Source organism: Crocodylus porosus, unplaced genomic scaffold, assembly GCF_001723895.1.
Source record: "Crocodylus porosus isolate Cpor-Errol unplaced genomic scaffold, CroPor_comp1, whole genome shotgun sequence".
NCBI lineage: Eukaryota > Metazoa > Chordata > Crocodylia > Crocodylidae > Crocodylus > Crocodylus porosus.
Window position 1 is genome coordinate 12,194,094 of NW_017728936.1, and position 19,888 is coordinate 12,213,981.

General features: G+C 48.7%; 3 protein-coding genes across 4 annotated transcripts in view; 1 reads left to right on the forward strand and 2 right to left on the reverse strand.

Annotated features, from left to right (window-relative positions):
* HMBS (hydroxymethylbilane synthase) overlaps positions 1–8,440 on the forward strand; it is an 18,419-nt gene extending 9,979 nt beyond the window's left edge. For both annotated transcript variants that reach the window (XM_019547156.1, XM_019547155.1), the window contains exons 8-14: positions 2,432–2,507; positions 3,709–3,822; positions 4,336–4,374; positions 6,631–6,750; positions 7,001–7,054; positions 7,545–7,631; positions 7,819–8,440. In XM_019547156.1, the coding sequence (XP_019402701.1) occupies positions 2,432–2,507; positions 3,709–3,822; positions 4,336–4,374; positions 6,631–6,750; positions 7,001–7,054; positions 7,545–7,631; positions 7,819–7,992 (664 nt within the window). In that variant the 3' untranslated portion in view covers positions 7,993–8,440. The remainder of the gene's footprint in view (positions 1–2,431; positions 2,508–3,708; positions 3,823–4,335; positions 4,375–6,630; positions 6,751–7,000; positions 7,055–7,544; positions 7,632–7,818) is intronic.
* Positions 8,441–9,383: 943 nt separating this feature from the next.
* Positions 9,384–11,588, reverse strand: LOC109317952 (histone H2AX). The gene is made up of 2 exons (XM_019546921.1): positions 11,583–11,588; positions 9,384–10,905 (listed from the first exon to the last, which is right to left on the reverse strand). The coding sequence occupies exons 1-2, from the start codon at positions 11,586–11,588 to the stop codon at positions 10,081–10,083; spliced, it is 831 nt and encodes a 276-aa protein (XP_019402466.1). The 3' UTR covers positions 9,384–10,080.
* Positions 11,325–19,824, reverse strand: DPAGT1 (dolichyl-phosphate N-acetylglucosaminephosphotransferase 1). The gene is made up of 9 exons (XM_019547154.1): positions 19,613–19,824; positions 18,725–18,845; positions 18,308–18,521; positions 17,589–17,735; positions 17,251–17,335; positions 15,144–15,332; positions 13,854–13,941; positions 13,354–13,509; positions 11,325–12,574 (listed from the first exon to the last, which is right to left on the reverse strand). Exons 1-9 carry the CDS (start codon positions 19,762–19,764, stop codon positions 12,509–12,511), a joined length of 1,218 nt encoding a protein of 405 aa, XP_019402699.1. The 5' UTR covers positions 19,765–19,824; the 3' UTR covers positions 11,325–12,508.
* Between the last annotated feature and the right edge of the window lie 64 nt (positions 19,825–19,888).

Below are 19,888 nucleotides of genomic sequence, written 5' to 3' on the forward strand. Positions count from 1 at the left end.
TCTCCAGCTGCTGCCACCAGAATCTCCAGGCTTCCTGTCTAGCTTTTGCTGCCTGCTTCTACCCCTGGAGGTTGAGCCAGGGCAGCCTCTGGGGCTGAGGAGGCTTTTGGACAGGAGGTTCAGTGGGGACCAGCAACCCCGTGTGGTGCAGAGTTGTTGGCACAATGCGGTGGGTGTCACCTGTTGTGCGTTGTGGCTGAGGGAGTCTTTGTGATGTGCCGCCGGGGAGATGCCCGTATTGTATGATTAGGCTTGGCAGAATTCAATTTTTATTTTTTAATAATTTTAATGGCTAAAATCAACGTTTATTTTTAAGCATTGTCATTTTTTGTTAATTAAAATTTTCAGGCTTGTGTGGAATTAGGGATATGGGACAGACAATTTAGTAATGGCAGTGTACTGTTAAAAGCTTTATAAAACTGCATGTTAAAATATAAAAAGTGAATAGCCATAAATCAGTAAAGTACGCCTGGTCACGCAGGGGCCAGGCCAGGCTCGCTGGGAGTTTGCCCCTGTCCCGATCATGCAGGGCCCAAGATGGTTTTGTTAGGAGTTTGATGCCTGATCCCTCGCTGGGACCTGGGCAGAGTGAGTGGCCGTTGGCACCAGGCTCCTGGGCTCTGCCCCTCCAACCCTCGCTCTCAGCACAGCCCTAGTAGCACGGCCCTCAGCTCCTGCAGTGGCTGCCCCAGCTGCTGTCAGGAGAGCAGTGCACAGGTGGTGGAGTCGGGGCTGCCCCTACCTCATCTGCAGCAATGGAAATATTTTTTTGTCAGTCTGTGAGCGTCGTGCGAAATCAACATTTATCCGTGTTTATCAAGAAAAATGGAATGCTGCCAAACCTAAGTATGATGCATGGATGCTGGCGCAGGGTCATGGGGAGCTGTGTGGTGTATGGCAAGCAGCTGGGGGAGGCGAGTGCAGTCCACGGTGGCTGGGGGAGCCTGTGGCCCCTGGTGTCTCAGAAGTTGGCCAACCCTGATCTAGCTCATTGCAGTTCAGAGGCTTGCAGCAGGGATCAGGTTGGCCCAGTGTGCTTGAGACCCACACCACAACTGACTTTTCTGTTAGTCTTTTGGGTTCTCCCCTTGGGTTCACCCATTGCAACCTTACAGTAGCAACAGTTACCAAGAGTTAATTTTTTTAAACCTATACTCCCTGGCTGATGCTGAGATTGGCTGGTGCTGTCCTGTTATGGCCTGGTGGTCCAGGGAATATGCAGGAAGCAGGATTTGTTTTGAGGGTAAGTTCGAGAAAAAAATATTTCCTTTTTAGCACCATCTCTTTAGAAATTACGGGATTATTTTTTCTCGCAGACATTTTAGGTAACTGCTATCATGAAACAGTGAAATTAAATTCTGGAAAACTGTAACGAGGCAAGAATTTTTACGGTTGACATCTGTTATTGGACCAGCTGCATGTTTGGGATAGACTTAGGGACGCTTTTAGGTATCGAGCTACTCTTCCTTGGGTAATTCTATCCCAACCATGCAGTTGGACCAGTTAAGGATCTACGATTTCCTGGACCGTTGTGGCTACGTCACTTCAACGTGTAAGGTAAGTGTAAATGTGGATGATATTTAAGACTAAACTGTTCTTCTTTTCCTTAATTTTCATCTCAAAATTCCAAGGTCAGCACATACAGTTACAAAATAAATAAAAATAAAGAAGGAAAACGCACAGCAACTGCAAAAGGCAAAGATGAGGTTTTTAAATGTAGGTATGCTAAGTAGGCAGCAGGACAGCTCTTGAAGCGTTTTGCTGTTTACCTTTGGAAATGCCTGGAATCACAGCAGGTGGCCAGTAGGAGAAACCTTTTTGTGCTGCTGGTTGGGTGCAGATGTTTCCTCAGCACAAAGTAACTTCTACAGCCTCACGTGGCTGTGGGGGAGGGAAAGGAGGCTGGAAGAGCTCGAGAGAGAGCAGCAGTTCAGGAAGTGCCAGCTTCTAAATGGAGTGCAAGTGTATCCTGACTCCTGCAGGACTGTGGGCTAAGGAGCCCTTGCAAACAGATGACACTACGATGTACTGACAAGAAGGGTATCGCCTGTACAAGGATATTTGTGGCTGCTTCCTGGAATATTTGACAAGTTTTGATTGTAGTCAAATAATAGGTGATCAGTTGACGATATCTGCATTCTCAAGACAGCAGCTCACTAAGGATTCACAGGTCAATGGTTCAAAGGTTGGCAGTCGAGCTCAAGCTGGGTTGTTTGATTGCGTCTCATGTTAGTGAGGCCGTGTGTCAAAGCTCTCCAAGTAATTTTTCCTTCTGCCAAGGAATACAGATGACAGGCAGGTTCCCCGATCCATCTGCCTGAATTTAAAGACCTGCAAAACCTGTGTCCTTGGAAGCTCTTATACTGTTTTTAGTTGGAAGTGAGTGAATGAATCTAATGCCATTTCACTGTGGTTCTTTTTTTATCTGTAGTGTCATTGGAACCAGTTCACTTCGGCGTGCGGCACAGCTCAAAAGAAGCTTTCCTCAGCTGGAATTTAGGGATATTGTATCCTTTTCTTGTGGAGTGCTTTTTAATTCCCGTATCCAGTGCAATCCAATACTCCACGCTGCCCTCTTAAGCTATTGGGGTAAAGATGTCTGGTCTCTGCTGGCTCATTCTACCAGTGTCTCTTTTGCTGAGACTACAAGGAAGGGGCTCAGTGGTGATCCAGCTTTTAAGAGGACAGGTATCATATTAGGAGCTGGCTTTAAAAAAGGAATGAAGCATTCATTTCACAGACCTTCAGAGTTTCTTGAAAAGCACACTGCAGCCTGCTGCTCTTTCTGAGCCTTTAGAGTGCCCGTTGTCCTCTTGCCCCACATCTAGCCATAGGTTTCTGTTAACTGGTCAGGCTGCAGCTAGAATACTGTATGCAATTCTGGGTGCTGCAATTCAAGAAGGATGTGCACAACCTTGAGAGGGTCTGGAGGAGGGCCACTAGTATGGTTAGAGGCCTGCAGGGAAGGCCTTATGAGGAAAGGCTGAGGGATCTGGACCTTTTCAGCCTCTGCAAGAGAAGGCTGAGGTGGGGATCCTGTGGCAGTGTACACAAATTTCCCTGGGGGGGGCGCGCAGGGACTAAGAGATGCTCTGTTTACCAGAGGACCCCTTGGAATCACCAGAAACAATGGCCACAAACTGAGAGAGAGTAGATTTAGGTTGGACATCAGGAAGAACTTCACAGTTAGAGTTGCCAGAATCTGGAATGGGCTTCCAAGGGAGGTTCTGCTCTCTCCTGCCTTTGGGGTCTTCAGGAGAGGACTGGATAAGCATCTGGCTGGTCACATGACCCCAGCACTTTTTCCTGCCCCTGGCAGGAGGCGGGACTCAATGATCCACTGAGTTCCCTTCTGACCCTAGCGTCTATGAATCCGTGAAGCTTGCTGCTGTCTTGGGTGTGGATGATCTTGGTGGGTTTCCCTGCCGCTACTTATGTGGGAGTTTCTGCCTCGTCGTGCGGTTTTCTGCTTAGCCCTGTCCCGTGGAGGGAGGCAGGAGAGGGTTGATGTGCTCCTGCTGCCAGGGGATGGGGCACAAGTGCAGCTTGCTCCATGCAGAGACAGGGGAGCAGTATGAAGGATAGACAGCTGTTTGTAGTGACTGCAGTAGCAGTCTCTGGTGGCCACAGAGCGGAACTGCAAGCAAAGGCACTACATTGGAGGTAGTGGTCAGGCCTGTGTCTGTTCTTTCTTGACCCTTCCTACAGCGAGGGAATTTAAACACCCGCTTAAAAAAGCTGGATGAAAAGGAGGATTTCAGTGCTATAATCCTTGCTGCAGCTGGACTGAAGAGGATGGGCTGGGAGAATCGTATTGGTCAGGTAAGGAGAAGAGCAACAAGGGGTAGAGTTGCCTCCGGACCGGTAACTCGTTCTGCTTTGGACCTCTTCTCTGCCCCATTATGGACGAGCATGGAATCTGCTGGGTCCCTCACTAGATCATTGCGTGACTGGACTGCAGTCAAATGAGAATTCCATTCCTGTCGTCTTCCAAACGTGCTCCCCACGTATAGCTTGTTATAGAGCAGTGAAGACATACTTGCTTATCAGATAGTCTTAGAATGCTTCACAGAGCCCTTTAGAAGTGTGTGTGTGTGTGTGTGTATAACAATTACTGATGAGTATCCCATCTCAGTGAGTTAGATGCTATTATGCCTGCTGTGTAAATGGGGAGCCAGCATACTGCACTTGCTTTTTGTTATGGAAAACATTTCAGTCTCATCCTACACTCTGCTGTTTGTTTTTATTTTTTATTTATTTATTTTTTTAACTGAAAAGATGCATCTTTTCATTACCATTACAATGTTAATTAGTCTTGGTGTTGATTTCCTCCAGATTCTAAGCCCTGAGGATTGTCTTTACGCTGTTGGCCAGGTAGGTTGTGATTTCTTTGTCCTAAGCCGTGTTGCATATTAAAAACCAGCAGTGATTTGATATAATATCTGAGTAATTGATTATTGTACAACAACCAAACACGTTAATTAAACATGGATGTCATGTATCTGGATTTCGAGAGAGCCTTTGACCTAGTTCCCCATGATGTCCTCATGGTTAAGCTGGGGAACTGTGGCCTGGATCATTTTACGGTCTGATGGCTAGGTAACTAACTACGGGGGTCGGACCCAAAGATTTCTAGTTGATGGGAGCAGATCGGTGTGGTGCAGGGTGACCAGGGGAGTCCCTCAGGGCTTGGTACTTGGGCTGGTACTCTTTAACATCTTCATTTAACGATCTAGATTCAGGAGTCGGATGCGAACTGGCCAAGTTCGCAGATGATACCAAATTATGGGGGAGGGCGCTCACGCTGCAGGACAGGCCGGGGATACAGACTGATTTGGACATGGTGTCAAGGTGGGCTGACCAAAACGTGATGGCCTTCAGTGGAGAGAAGCGTAAGGTGCTGCACCTCGGTAGGAAGAACCTTCAATATACTTACAGGCTCAGCAGTGCTACACTTGCTGGCACCATGACCAAAAGGGACTTGAGGTCTTGACTGACCACAAGATGAATATGAGCAACCAATGCGATGCTGTGGCTAGCAAAGCAAACCAAACTCTGTCGTGCATCCACCGATGCATCTCGAGCAAAACCAGGGAAGCCATCCTTCCGCTTTACTCGGCCTTGGTGACACTGCAGCTGGAGTAGTGGGTCCAGTATTGAGCCCCCCACTTCAGGAGGGATGTGAAGAAGCTTGAGAGAGTTCAGACGAGAGCCAGTTGTATGATCCAAGGCCTGGAGGGAAGGCCATATGAGGAGAGGCTGAGGGACTTGGGACCTGTCATTCTGGAAAAGGCAGCTCAGGAGGGACTTGGTGTCAGTCTACAAGTATATAAGAGGGGTACGTCGGAACCCGGGAGAACAGCTGTTCACCAGAGCTCCCCAAGGGATAACAGGGTCTAACGGCCATAAACTCCAGGAAGGCCAATTTAGACTAGACATAAGAAAGAAGTTCTTTATGGTGCGAGTGTCTAGGGTCTGGAACAAACTCCCTCCAGTGGTGGTGTAAGCACCCACTCTGGACTCCTTCAGAAAACACGTGGCTGTATTTCTTGCTGGGGTCACTTGGTCCCAGCTGAGTTCCTGCCTGTGGCGGGGGGGGCTGGACTCGATGATCTCACGAGATCCCTTCTAGCCCCTAATGTGTATGAAACCTATAATTGTGTCTTCAAATCGGAAGCAGCAGCTATGATACTTTTTACCACCTCAGACTGCTGGTTTATGTCCAAGTAGCCTTTTGGAAGTACTCTGGTTCTTACTGAAAGCCTAACAAATTTGACCCCATGCCAACCCATTGTTCCCTTGAGGTGGTCCATTAGGGGTTTAGTAATATAGGGCATTTATACATGTACTCTGAGGAGGAGTTGGGGAGGGCACTTCAGGTGGAGTGGCTCTGAGAACCGCTGCAATTTAAAGCACACCAGGCTGTCGCGTGTGATCAGCATCTCCACGCTGAAAAATGGCAGTGGGGGCATTTTAACTAAAGCTCATTCAATTGTAATTACAGCGTGCTGGAGCAGTGAGCTTTCGTTTAAGTGCCCCTGCTGCCATTTTTCAGCACATGACACTGGAGTCTGCTGGAGTGCAGTAATTACCGTGCTCCAGCGAGCTCGATTAATCGAGTCTGTTTGGCTGCGCTGTAATTACAGCGTGTCGGAGCAGCCTTGGCGTACGTGTATAGGTGCCCATGGTCACCGTCCCCGGTTTGGAATTGTCATCCTACAGCCACTTGCCTAGTAGGGGGCACCTGTTACGATGCCCTCACCTTCGTGTATAAAAATAGTTCAAATTCAGTATTTTAACTGCAGATGTTTGGAGAATGTGGTGACTTCTCCAGCTTTTGTATAACCGTCATGGCATGTAGCGGTGTGCATAGCATTGGAGTTACCGCCTAAGCATTGTGGCTTAGGAGAAAATTGTGTCATTGTGCAGGCTACTTACTTTCAGCCAGTTGACTAAGATCAGGCCTGATCTGTGCTTGCGGCCAGCTCCAGATCCTCTCCCTGGCAGTGAATTCAGTTTCTCTTTATTTATTTGTTAAAACTGTTGTTGCTAAACCACTGGATGTAATGTTTCATGAGTAATGCAGAAGAGAGATGCACAAAGACCGAGGACAATGTTTTTTTCCTTCAGGGTGCCTTAGCAATAGAAGTTCGAGCCAAAGACCAAGAGATACTAGATATGGTATCTGCCCTGCATGATGGGGAGACAGTGCTGTGCTGCATTGCTGAGAGAGCCTTTATGAAACACCTGGTAGGGTTAATACCTGTTCTCATTCTCTGGAAAGCGGTAACTACTGTTGTATTGGAACTGAACTGAAATAACTGTATTGGGAGCCTACTGGATTTCCTTGGCACAGCCTCCAAACAGATTATTGTCAAATATTTCTCAGTGGATATGTACATGTATACAGGTTCTGAGGGAAGGGTGACAGTTGGCTCAGGCTTCTCCAAGCTGCTTGCTAGTGGTGTGTAACGCATTGTTTGTTGTGTTTTATTTTAAGGAGGGGGGATGTAGCGTCCCCGTTGCAGTCAGCACCCTACTGAAAGACTCCCAGGTGAGAAGGACTTAATGTATGTAGATTTCTCCAGTGACACTGATCTGATTGAGGAACCTGTTCTACGTATAGTAGGATTTCTAGTTCCAGAACACAGACATGTTATCCTTTGGGAGGATGGGAATATAAGATTCAGTTACTGAGATGGCAAGCTGAAAACAAAGTGTGTTAGGGCCCTGCTGGCCCTACCCACTGGGACTGAATGCCTGATCCAGCGTATAAGGCCTGGAATTTTGGCAGCAGGGGTGTGGTGCCTGCCCCAAATTTCCAGGCTTGTGGGGAGTGTCCCATAGGCTGAGCATCCCTGGTGTAAGAGATGCAAGCTGGCAGGAACAATTTGCGCAGAAGCGTGTAGGGACGTCATACAAAACAGTTTCTCAGAACTAAGTTTCTTCCCATAATGTCCAAAGACGGGAGTCTTGTGTTTTTGAAGGAGGACAGGTTTTGGTTTGTTCCAGTTGCTAATTGCCTCTCCCTGTGTTTCCTTCAGTTGTATTTGACAGGAGCCGTCTACAGCTTGGATGGATCAGATAGCCTGAGAGAAACTATGCAGACCAGTGTTAATTACCCACAGCAGGTAAATAAATGCTGTTTGGTTTTAAGGCTCAAACCAAGCCAGAGGATAAAAAGAAAGCAGCCCCTTTGTAGTTTTCCTGTTTGTCTCTTAGTTTCATCTTTAGAATACTGGGGTGGAGCTTTCGGAACATGGAAGCTGCACTCCCACGGTGCCCTGCTCTTTACTATTCATTGTCTTCCCTTTCTAGAATGAAGATGGACCCAATGATGATGTGCAGCATGTTGGCATCACAGCCAAGAACATTCCTCATCGTGCTCAAGAGGCTGCAGAGAAGCTAGGTACTGAACTAGCCAGCCTGCTGCTGAGCAAGGGAGCCAAGCACATCCTCAATGTGGCAAGGCAACTCAACGATGCCCGCTAAACCCACCCATTAGTAGTACTCATATGGGCATGATTCCTGCAATCTTGTTGGGAAGTTTGATGGATGTATGAGGGACTAAGCCTCTGTGGTTGCTGAGTAGTCCCCCATCGAGTGGAGAAGTTGTAGGTCACACTTCAAATAATAAACTAGTTCCTGTAGGGGTCCGGATTCCTGTTGATAAGACTTAGTTGTATTAATGTTTCTCCTACTCTCAGACTCTTTTTTGGGTACGTCTTATTTCAACAGCTTAATTTTGTCCTGGAAAATTTACCAAAAAGCTTGCAACCTGTCATTTTAAAAATACAGTAATAAATAACTGAACACAATCTTCAGTCAAGGACAGCACTGTCAGGAGGCTGAAAGAAGCCATGATCGGATGAAGTTTGCGTGCATTCTCTTTGGGCCGGGTCTCGGAGCCATTCAGTAATTGGCAAAAAAGCTCGAAGGGTAAGAAGTCTTCCGCCTTTAACAGGAAGAATTTGTGTTGCTTTCACTCAAAGAATTTAATGGGTGAAAACTAGACAGATTTTCATTAGTGCCTTAACTGCAACACGCCCCAATTTAATTGTATTAGAAAACCATTGGGTAACCTTTTGCCAGATAAAAATCAGTCAGTCAGGAACGGGGCACATTTATCTTCAAGTTCAACCTCATGAATTTAGCTTCTAAATTAAGGCAGTGGAAAGTGTAGACTTGAGAATACACACAATTTGAACTCTACTAATCTTTCCAGATTTAGTTGCCAGTTCCTTCTACATAGACCACAGCTGGGAACGTACTTTCCACCAGTGAGTTTGCGTCTGCTCCAGCAAGGACCAATGCCTTCTAGAAACGTTTACATTGCATTGTACAGGAATCCTGCTCTGCAAGTGAAACAGTTAATTGTTTACATCTGTGCAATATCCACTGAGTGTAACAAGCACTGAATAGCCTAAAAAAGTTCTAATTTATGTTCACTTAATATACCTTTCCTCAGCAGAAGGGTTGACATTGACAGTGTTTCTAGCCAAGTAGTAGGTCCAAATAGACCCTTCAAATGACGAATGCTTTCTGGCTGGAAACTGCTTGAGCTATGGGCAAATCGCAAAACAAACTACAAGGACAACTCAAGCATATACCAAATGAGAATTTAATCAACCAGGAGGGCAAGCCTCTACATACAAAGAATGCACTCTGTACTGTTTTCAGGTAAGGGAAGAATATTACCATTCCAAACTTCTTCTTATAAGCATTATAAAAATTGAGGGAGAACCTGAATATGTGTGAGAACCCTTCAGCTGTGAGCAAGTTTGACTTCCTTGCTTAAGTCCAATCAACAGAAACAGATAACCCTAGGAAATCAGGCAAGATCCTTATTACACTGTAAACTGCTATATGCATGGTTGTTTTTCTAGCAGGCTACTTCTTCGCTGCAAGCTGTGAGAGAAGAGAATATCTGACATCTGCCAAGCGCAGAGGTGAAGACTGGAGCTCGGCTTTAGTCCAACAGGGGCTGTTCTGCCAGCCGAGTCTGGGGCCAGGCCTAGAGTTTTCTCTGGCTGGGTGATGTGGTCACACTGCGGCTCCTGGGTACAGGACCTTTGTCGTAGAGGATAAGTGTTGACCCCTGCAGAAACTGAGCTAGGCTTAGAGGCATTTCCCAGCGCCGGCCACTCGAGACAAAGGCTTCTGGTGGGCGCGAGCTTTCTTTTTGGCACAGCGAACAGAGAAAGGAAAACACGATGTGGGCATTTTTCACGGCAGTCCCGGATCAACCCCGACCCGACAGCGCCCCTTGTTCCCAGCGCTCAGTGCGGGCCTGTGACCGCGGGCGGAGTAATTCCTTTCCGCCCTCCCGCCGCCTGTGGCGGTCGCAAGCGGCTGCAGCGCGGGCCCCGAAACCTGCTTTGAGCCAAGCTTTTGAGCCAAGCTTTTGAGCCAAGCTCCGGCGACGTTACCGCGCGCCGCGGCCCCAGCACTCCGCGCTTAGCGGGGGCAGAGCCAAGCAGGGCCCCGCCGCCGGTCCCCTCCCCCCGCGATTCCGCAGCTCTTTCCGGCTGGGTGGGTGGCCCTGAAAAGGGCCGTTGTGGGGGGCGAGGGGCGGGGGCGCTAGTACTCTTGCGACTGCTGGACGCCGCCGCCCTTCTTGCCGGCCTTGAGCGGGCCGCCGCCCGCCTTCTTGGGCAGCAGTACGGCCTGGATGTTGGGCAGCACGCCGCCCTGCGCGATGGTGACGCCGCCCAGCAGCTTGTTGAGCTCCTCATCGTTGCGCACAGCCAGCTGCAAGTGCCGCGGGATGATGCGCGTCTTCTTGTTGTCGCGCGCCGCGTTGCCTGCCAGCTCCAGGATCTCGGCCGTCAGGTACTCCAGCACGGCCGCCAGGTAGACGGGCGCGCCGGCGCCCACGCGCTCCGCATAGTGCCCGCGCCGCAGCAGGCGGTGCACGCGGCCCACGGGGAATTGCAGTCCCGCGCGCGACGAGCGCGACTTGGCCTTGGCACGGGCCTTGCTGCCGCTCTTGCCGCGGCCGGACATGGCGTCTGCGCTTAGCGACGAACGAGGCTTCGGCGTAGACTGGGCCCAGCCGCGCTGCGCGCTCCCTTGTAGCCTGCGCTCCGCCGGCGCGCTCGCCCCATTGGCCGGCGCGGCCGCCCGCGCTGCGATTGGCCGCGCAGAATGGGCGCGCTGGCTCATTGGGCGCCGTTGTGATCCAGCCGGGCTCTCACTGGCTGCTTCTGTGAGCCAATGGCAAAGTAGGGCGCCAAATTCAAACCGCGAAGGGCGCGCGGCCTTTTTCGCTCTAGCTGCCTGCGCGCGCCAGGCCCCGACCCGCGGCCGCTTCAGGGTGAGTGTCTGGCGCGGCCCTGGGGCGCTCTCTACCCCGCGCCGGGCAGCGCCTCCCGCGGGCCGGCTCGGAGCCCCCGGCGTCCGGGCCTGTCTTGGGGCACGAAGCGCAGCCCTGGCTCCTCCGGAGCCTGGCGCTCCCGCGCGCTTGAGCAGGCAGGGCTCCTTGCTAGAGCTCCGGTTCTCCAGCGCGGACGGTCCCCGAGCGCCCCGGGTAGCCCTGCAGGCCCGCGGGGGCCGTTTCCCGCTTTCTGCCTTGCCCCCGCCCCCGGGGAAGCAGGGCTTCCCGTTTCTCAACGCTGCTGCGCTCGTGCTTTCGGCAGGACAGCCGGGCCCCGCCCCGCTCAGGAGCGGTTGACAGCCTGTGTCCTGTAGCCCGCATTAGCTCGAGTACCCAGGAGCATCGGCTGGTCCAGGGCTCAGCAGGCCACTGGTCCAGCGCACACTATGGTGACACTCCTCCCAACCCCAGGGACACGCAGGGTTATGCACAACACAGGGGAAACGAGGCCATGAAAGCTGGGGGAAAAGTCCCCAGTGATTTATTTTCTCTATAAACAGACCGTGGTAGCCTGAGGCTATAATCACTCCTTGTAATTAAGTTCAAGTCATAAGGACAGTACAACAGGGACGTTAACAGTGGTATCCTAATTAAAGTCCGGTGGGGCAATTCGGTTCCCACACCGTATTATTTTACTTCTGTTGTTCTAGTGCCTTGCCATTTGAATGACATTATTTTCCCTGTATAAATAATAACGCTAAAGCACCGTCATGCTGAAAAAAGTGCAATGAGAAAAATTAACAAATAATCATTTGAATGAAGGGAAAAGCATTAGGACCAGGGGGTCTGATGGCTGCTAACACACAAATAAGTGGAAGGTATTTTTTGTTTTTATCATTGATGAGACACGTGAAAGAGCATGGGTATTTTGGTGCTAGAGGTGCCATGAATCAAAGGCTAGGGAAACTTCATGACCCTTCAGCAGGAAACAATGTCAGCAACAGTGAAAAGTGGGAGAACAGATGCTGCAATAGATATGATCATTCTCTACAAGAGGGTGTCATAGCTATGTATAACTGATATAGTTTAATTGTGTTTCAACCTTTTATCCCTGTGGCAGAGAGAGGAATGGGAAGCTATTCTGTAGTCAGATTACATGACCTGAACATCTTGTTTCGGAGTTGCAGATATGCTGAAAAGTGGCTTATTCCGTATCTGTGGCAGAAACATGAAACTGGAGCAGACTGTCCCGTATATAGAGTCCAGAAGAGACTGCAGCTGTTGTTGCAGGTTGATCCTTTGCATATTTCAGGCAAAACAATGTATTTCACAAGATGAAAGGAACTATGGCTGATCCTCCTCTACCTCTACCCCATCGTCTTGGCCAGAAGACTCAGATCATACTTGTGTCTTTGCACGTGCAGGTTAGTCCCGTTCATTAGGATCTCTAGGAAGTAATGACGCTCATGTAACTTTAACAGTAGAATCTGTCAGATTCCTGCTCTTTCCAACCGAGGCGGAAACAAACAAAAAAATAATTAGACTTGTGCCCCAGAGTCTTTCCTGGCATCTGGAAGGCAGTCCTGAGACGTCCAGGGCGAACACAGGACCATTTCAGTCATCTGGATCAGAACCAGAGAAAATAAGCGACTGATTAGGAGGAGCTGGCATTTCCCTTTCTCCTGACATCTGTCAGACATCATAGAACAAGCGCACTAGCTGGTATCTGATCAGAAATGCAATTGTGCTGCCCAGAATCTAGAAAGAAGAAAAGAAAATGCAATGGTGAGTTGACTAGCACTTGGCCAGTGCCTAGCCCCCTGGAAAGCATTTGGGACTTCAGCATGTGGTCTGCCTAAGTGAGACGACTTAACTAGAAATGGTGCTATTGGCATGTGTGTTGAGGGGGGCATGATGGGTGATGAGAGTTCCTTGCAGTGCTCCTTAGAGAGGATCTTTGTAGTGGAGTCACAGCTACCTAGAGAGGGGAGGGGATAGCTCGTGTGCGTACATACAGAGTTGGAATAGGCAACAGAGATGCCTGTCAGGCCTTCACCACTTCACGCACAGGCGGGGAGCAACCCATGAAGTAGTGGAATGGAAAGGGAGACATGAGATATAAGACAAAGCCAGGGGGAATTCAAATGTCCCTTAAACCAGAATATTTTGCTTTGACTGTGCTATCTATTAGAATAGGGCAGTCCAACTTCTGGGCCATGGGGGCACCACAGACCACAGACCCCTATGGGCTGCATGCAGCATGGGCAGCTCAGCTCCTCCCCCTCCAGCCGCACAGGCAGCCCAGGCCATTCTACACAGCTCTGCCCAGCCCCCAGGAATGAAGGCAAGACACAAGCTGGAGGGGAAAGAGGGAGAGCTCAGAGATCCTGACCATAGCAGCAGGAGCGATTTGGGGGGTGGGAGAGGATGCGGGGGCAGCAGGGGGACGAGGAGCCTGCATGCAACCTGTGGGACACCAGTTGGACAGCCCTGTATCAGCGAGCAGGCTCTTCTATCCAAAAGACCATTTGCCTGACCTGGATGAGTAGCAGCACGATGGTGAGTGTTTGCTCTGGGGTTGGTCCAATAAGCTTTATAACAAAGTTAATGATAGTCATGTTGTTGCATTCTGTGTATTCTCCATCTTCATCCACTCCCTGTCTTACGTCTACAAAGCGCAAGCTCTCTGATACCTGGGAAAGACATTTTACCACCATTCAACTGGATGAAATAGACACTCACTAGTTGGGGTCTGGTAGGGTTGTGATAAAAGTTTCTTCCGTACATCCTATCAGTGATCTCTTCTCCTGTGCCACTCCTGGGGTTTGATTCTAGGGACAGATTTAAATCAGGCCGGATGCAGCTAAGCTTCATTTTGGAGGGATTCTAATAAATGTGAGCACCCAGCACGGGGCTCAGACTACAAGAGGCCCGTTTTGTTTCGTTTTGTTTTTTAACCAAAGTTCTATGTTGTTCAGAGGAAATGACTCGGGCTGTAACAAAGGTATTATCCTTCAGAGCACAGTGGCTGACTGACCTTCAGAATGCATGCTCCCAGGGTTGACAGACTCTTGGTTTTAAATTTGGAGTAGCTCATTTCCAGTTTCCCTGTAGCAGGATTTAACCTGAAAGGCACAGCAAAATGCATTTTAATTATACCAAAAGAGACAACTGAATCCCTGCATAAAGCAGACCTAGGAGTGGTCTAAAAAGCAGGCGGTGCCAAAAGTGGGAGTAATCTTATGAACGTGACAGGGGGCAAAAAGAAGGTACCGGGTAACGTGGGGCCCCTGCAAGACACGCTAGGAAATTTGGTCGTCACACCAGACGACAAAGCTAACTTATTTAACGACTTGTTTGCCTCCATTTGCCTGAGCAGGGACCGGATCAGCCCCCAGCACTGGGCCCACCACATGGAGCAGAAGTGGCAGAAACCTTTTTTGTTACTGCTTTACAGAAGGTTGTATGGATCTAAAAGCAAGGCAGAACACGCACGGTGTAGGTAGGGACTATCTACACTGCAAAAACTGCCAGAGGATTGCATTAGAACAGCCTCTCAGCTAAGCAGCCACGGTTCTACCTCGCCCATGTGGCTGGGAAAATAGAAATGCGAACTAGTTAGCAACTTAAGTTACAGCTCCAGCTTTGCAGGACTGAAAAATTATTTCTTAATGAGGCTAGAAAGAAACCCACATGCTATGACTCAACCTTATCCGGTGAAAGCTGTATTTAATTTGACTTGATAGGCAGCCTAAGCTCTTTGAAGGTATAAAATCTAAGTACAGTTCTGTTAGCGTTCATTGGGGCACTAGTTTGTACCCTCTGAGAATCAGGTAGTTACACACTGAGCGATTTGGGCTTTTATGCTAGGCATTCGGCTGGAGAGTTGCTTGCCAGACTGCTTTGACAGGGCAGCAACTCGTTCCTTGACATTCAACTTTTTGCCATACAAAAAGGTGTTTTCATTTTTTTCAGAATTAAAGCTTGAACGTTGCACAAAACAGCAACAATGGTGCAACCATAAAAATCACAAGATTTATTCGATTTATGGCCATGCTGTTCCCGACCACAAGGAAGGGCAGTACTTAGCGAATAGAATTCCCCACAGCTCTGGTATCTTTCTCAATCCTAGTTGGTGAATAAGGGCTACATGTCCATTTTCACTCCCTCCCCCAACCATAGAGACTAGATTGTGTCCATTAATACCCTTCAAAGATTCCACCGAGACTATTCCACCGGCTTCAGCCCTAGCACCAAGCCAGAAACAAACTGCCTCACAGGTACTGTCACATTACTTCTTACTCTCAGTCACTTACATGCTTCTTACCTGGGCAGCCGATGTCGGGGGCAAGGAATGACGTGAAAGAGCTGAGGTAGCGAATACAGGAAGTTGAGCACTTGTGGGAGGAAGAAGAGCAGCATTGTCTTGCTGAAGTGCCCAAGGATCCCTACCACAGCAAAGGTCATGCCAGCAAAATAGCAGAATGTGTCCCCCACAAAAACACGGGACGGGTACCTGCAAGCCACACAAGAAAGTGTGAGGATGGGGTGCAGCATGAGCTAAAAATCAATGACACACAAATATGACATTCCCAGTGACACTGGGGATTTCAAATATGATATGTATATGTTAGGCAGATTTTAGTAGGCAGGGGACTTGTTCTAACGAGAAACCTTTCTCCTGTTAAGACTGCAAGGACAGATATTATCTATGATCAATGAAAGGCACAGGCTTGGGAGTCTGAAGTCTTCCTCTGAATTATGGGGCACGTGCTGGAGAGAACTGGGACACAAAGGATTTAAGTGATCTGCCCAAGGGCATACGAGGCATCAGTTGCAGGACCTGGTACCCTAACTCCCATTCTATGCATTCGTTCGAGACAGCTTCCTATTCATCTTGAATCTCTCGTACACTCTGCTCACTCAGAATGGCATGAGAAATACTAATTTGAGTCTCAGACCACAGGGAATAGTCATGCTATAAATACTGTTACGTCTTTAAGCTTCCCCTCTTTGCTTCTTTATGATAAGAGCCTCAAAAAGACACTCCCGTTCATCTTTACGTCCAACAGGAACACCCAAACCTTTGCCAACCATGGCACGACTGTACGAGTTGTGGTTACAGGAAGAATCATTTTAATCTTCGTGACCCCCGCCCCCGCCGGTAAATGCTTTTAAGAGTTTCCCAATTCTAAGTTAAACTCTTTATTTTGGCAAATATGTTTTATGTCCATTCTTCCTGCTCACGCCTACCCATGAGAGTTTGCTAGGAGTACTGTTGTCATAAACTATTCTGCTGACACTGGATTAGTACCTGGCAGGTCAAGGAGCAGGACAACTGCAGCCCCAGCTGGACTGATTCCAGTCCAGGCTAAAGAGTTTCCAGCTTTCTATCTGGCAGACCTATAGTGCTGCTGACAAAGTAATTATATGTACTAATGTAAAGAGTGTTTCTATCATTACCTTACCATGGGAGATGATTACAAGCTCAGGCGCATCGGCGTACCGCTTTTAGCTGCCTCACGGAATGTGAACAGAACCTTGCTACTGTTGCAACTGCAGTTTCTCTGGGCAAATCTTACCATCTTTGTATCCTGCCACGAGCAGGAAATGCCCAGACATTGCAACTGCAATTATACAATAAGTCTCTGCATCGCAATCCCAGAATATGCCTGTCTATTCAGCAAGGATCACCTTGACTACTGACTCTATTGCAGTGGTTTTCAAAGTGTGTTCCTAGGAACTCTGGAGTTCCACGACAGGCCGTTCCGGGTTCTGCAAAGAGCTTGCGGGTAAGGGCCGAGAGGGCCAGAAGCCGGTGTGCCGACACTGGGACCAGGTTGCCTGGCTCTGTGTCGAGTCTTTAGGATAGGGGTAAGGGTTCCACAGTAGAAAGCGATATGAAAGGGTTCTGTGACTTAAGGGTGTTTGAAGACTACTGCTCTATTACAGTGGTTCTCAACCATATCAGATGAAAGGCATCCCCTGGCAAATGCCAATCATTTTTGAGTAGAGAAATATGAGAGCAATTCTGCTGCTGCAAAGAACCCAGAAAGCCCAAGGCAGGTCAGAATATTTTTGACACTGTGAATTCCTGTTTTAAATTTCTGAGTTAACCTGTGAACCGTGTTTGCATACCTAACCGTGCTAACATTACATGGCTCCCTGCAGCACCTTTGAAAGGATCTTAAGGCACCCTGGTTGAGAATCACTGCTCTGTTGCATAAAGTCATTCCAATCCAAAAGTAACCCAGACTGTCCTTTGCAGATCTCAGCTTTGTCCCAGAGGCCATCTACATCTCCACAGTCTGTATCCACTGCAGGCAGCTGTGGGATTGGTTCTCAGAGCAACATCTGTCCTCCAAGTCAAAGGTGTAGGGGCAGGACTCTTTATGAAGCTCTTAAATACAAGTTTTCTCCTTCCAGGCTCTTACCAGTTGTGATAAAGCAGCCCCAGCGTGGTGAAAAAAAAAGGAATCATGAAGTAGAGAGAAAAAATATGATCATCTTGATAATCTCCTGTGGAAGAGGGACACGGAACAAATTAGTAATAATCAGGGATCCAGAGGAAGTCTTGGAGTCAGTGCATGGATCTAACTACCTTAAGGTCTGTATACAGTGCCTGGCAATAGACTCCAAGCCCCCCCTTTCCCTTCTTTTTAGTCCACTTTTGCAATCCTACAGATCTTCCAGTACATCAACTTCCTCCATGTTTGAGGCAATATCTTCCATGGGTTTTTGCACCCCAAAAAGACACAAGTCCTTTCCTTACCATTTAATTCAACAATGTTGAAAATGATGATGGAGGCAGCAATCACCAAAGACTGTCCTGCCTCAAGCCCATTAATTCCAGCGAGAATGTTGATGGCATTGGTGCAAAAGACTGCGAGCATGCCCATGTACACATAGTACAGGATACCTGCAATCACAGACAGAACCAAGGAACTTCACTTCCGAGTTTTCACAAGATGTACATTCAATGTAATGCCAAGCAAACATTTTACCTTTGTCTTCTGTCTTGTGAGCTCAGCACATTTCACAATAGTTAAAGAAACACATTCTTCCTTACACACATACACACACTTTCACATTTGTAGGAAGTGAAGCAGAGCAGAAATTCCAAGACTAGTCAAGGGCAGAACTGAGAATGGAATCAAAGTCTTCAGATAACTACTTCTGTGCTTTGATCTATTTGCTGTTCTCACCTGAATGCCATTAGCACTTGGAACTCACTGGACTTAGGGTCTCGCCCTGTGAAGACATTTGGAGTGTATCTGGACAAAGCAAAGCAAATTCTAAATTGCTGCATTAATTGGACAGACCTATCAATAGAGCTGTCCGCTGCTAGAGTCTGCTGTCTCTGCCAATGGTTCTACTGGGACAATCCCTTGTGGAGGAAGGCCGCAACAGACTACAAGTTGCCAGCTGCCACCCGCACAGCTTCCATGCTCAGGTCTCCAAGATGATGGCCTCTGGTGCTCTATCACTCACCCAGGTCCAAGTGCAGACCCAGCAGTACCCGGAAGGGCTTTGGCACCACAATTGTCGTGTTCCCAAAGTTGGTGAAGTAAACCATTAGGAGAGGAAGGGAGGCCATGGTGGGAAGTAGCAGCTTGTGTCGCCAACGCAGGTTCAAAACATCATCCGCAAAGCCCAGGAAAATCATACAGCAGATGGCAAGCAGGGAACCGATGAGCTCCACAAACTTGAGAGGAGAGACGACAGCACAGCGGTTATTACAAATACATCAGGCACCAACCCTCCTGCTCGGATGCCAAATGAAGATGTGTTTGTCTTTGAGATGGGATACTTTTGAGGACCCAGCCAAACACGAGTGCTTGTCAACTATTCCCATCGGGGTGCTGAAACAAACAGGCTTTGTTGAGCACTGTGAAGAAATTCACTCACCTCATGGTAAGGAAATACCTTGCACTGCTCCTCTACAAAACAGCTCAGAAAGGGCACAGGAATGAAGCAGAAAAGGATGATCAAAAACACTGCTCCACTGATCACACCTTGGGATTCAGGGCTGAAATAGGCAAATGGGGTAAAAAAACAAACAAACATTGGTTCTTACACAGCACTGACTTCTTGAAAGCTAGCCTGGCATGCCAGCAGTGCCGTTTCATTTTCACTGCTTCTCTACTACTGGATTCATCAGCAGGACTCGGCTAACTGCAACCATTTGGACATAACACTCCTGACAGTTAATTTTTATTAGACCATCTAAACAGTTGGAAATGCTGTTCTTTCCAAGCTTTCAGGCACAAATAAATTTTCACCACTAAACACGTTTTAACTCCGTATCTGCAAAGATCATTCACGCCAGATCATCTCTCCTCAAGGCATGATTTAACGTTTAATTGAAAGGTAGCGTTATGATTACAAGTCAATGCTTTTGACTTCTGAGTAAAAACCCATGAAATTGCTCCCTACTTCGGTGAGACTGACCTACGTTTTGGCCCTTTATAGCCTTGACTTTGTAATATTTTTATGCGCTCAATAAAAATTCCAAGTCGGAGCCGTTTTACGTGAGTATTTTGGATTTCTTCAGTTATTTGATTCTCTTGTGGGGCTTTGCAAGAGCAATTGCAGTTCTGGGTCTTTATCCGAGTATTTATCGTTGGGGCTTGACTTTTCTAGGTAGGGTTAGTAGACACCCGGAGCAGGGCAGCACGGCTCACCTCCCCCCCTAACCCGCGTGCGGCCTCTGGCTGGTCTGTGTTTGCAGTAAAGGGACCGGCGACAGGAGGAGATGCCCTCGGCCCTGCCTCGCGCGCCTCGTCACTCACTCACACGGGCTGCCTGGAGGTTTTGTTCAGGTCGATGCCGAAGAGCTTGGCCGCGATGAAGTGGTCCTTGAAGGCGGGGATCAGCGTCACGGTCGCCGCCAGCCCCAGCAGCGAGCCGCACACGTTGATCAGCAGCGGGATCACGGGCAGCCCCATCTCGGGCGGCCGAGGCTCCCGCGGGGCCGGGCTCTCGCCGCTGCCGCCGCGTCCCGTCCGGTCCAGCCAGCGCGCTTCCGGCAGGCGCTACCGGGCGCCTCACCCGGCTCGGGCGGCCGCCATG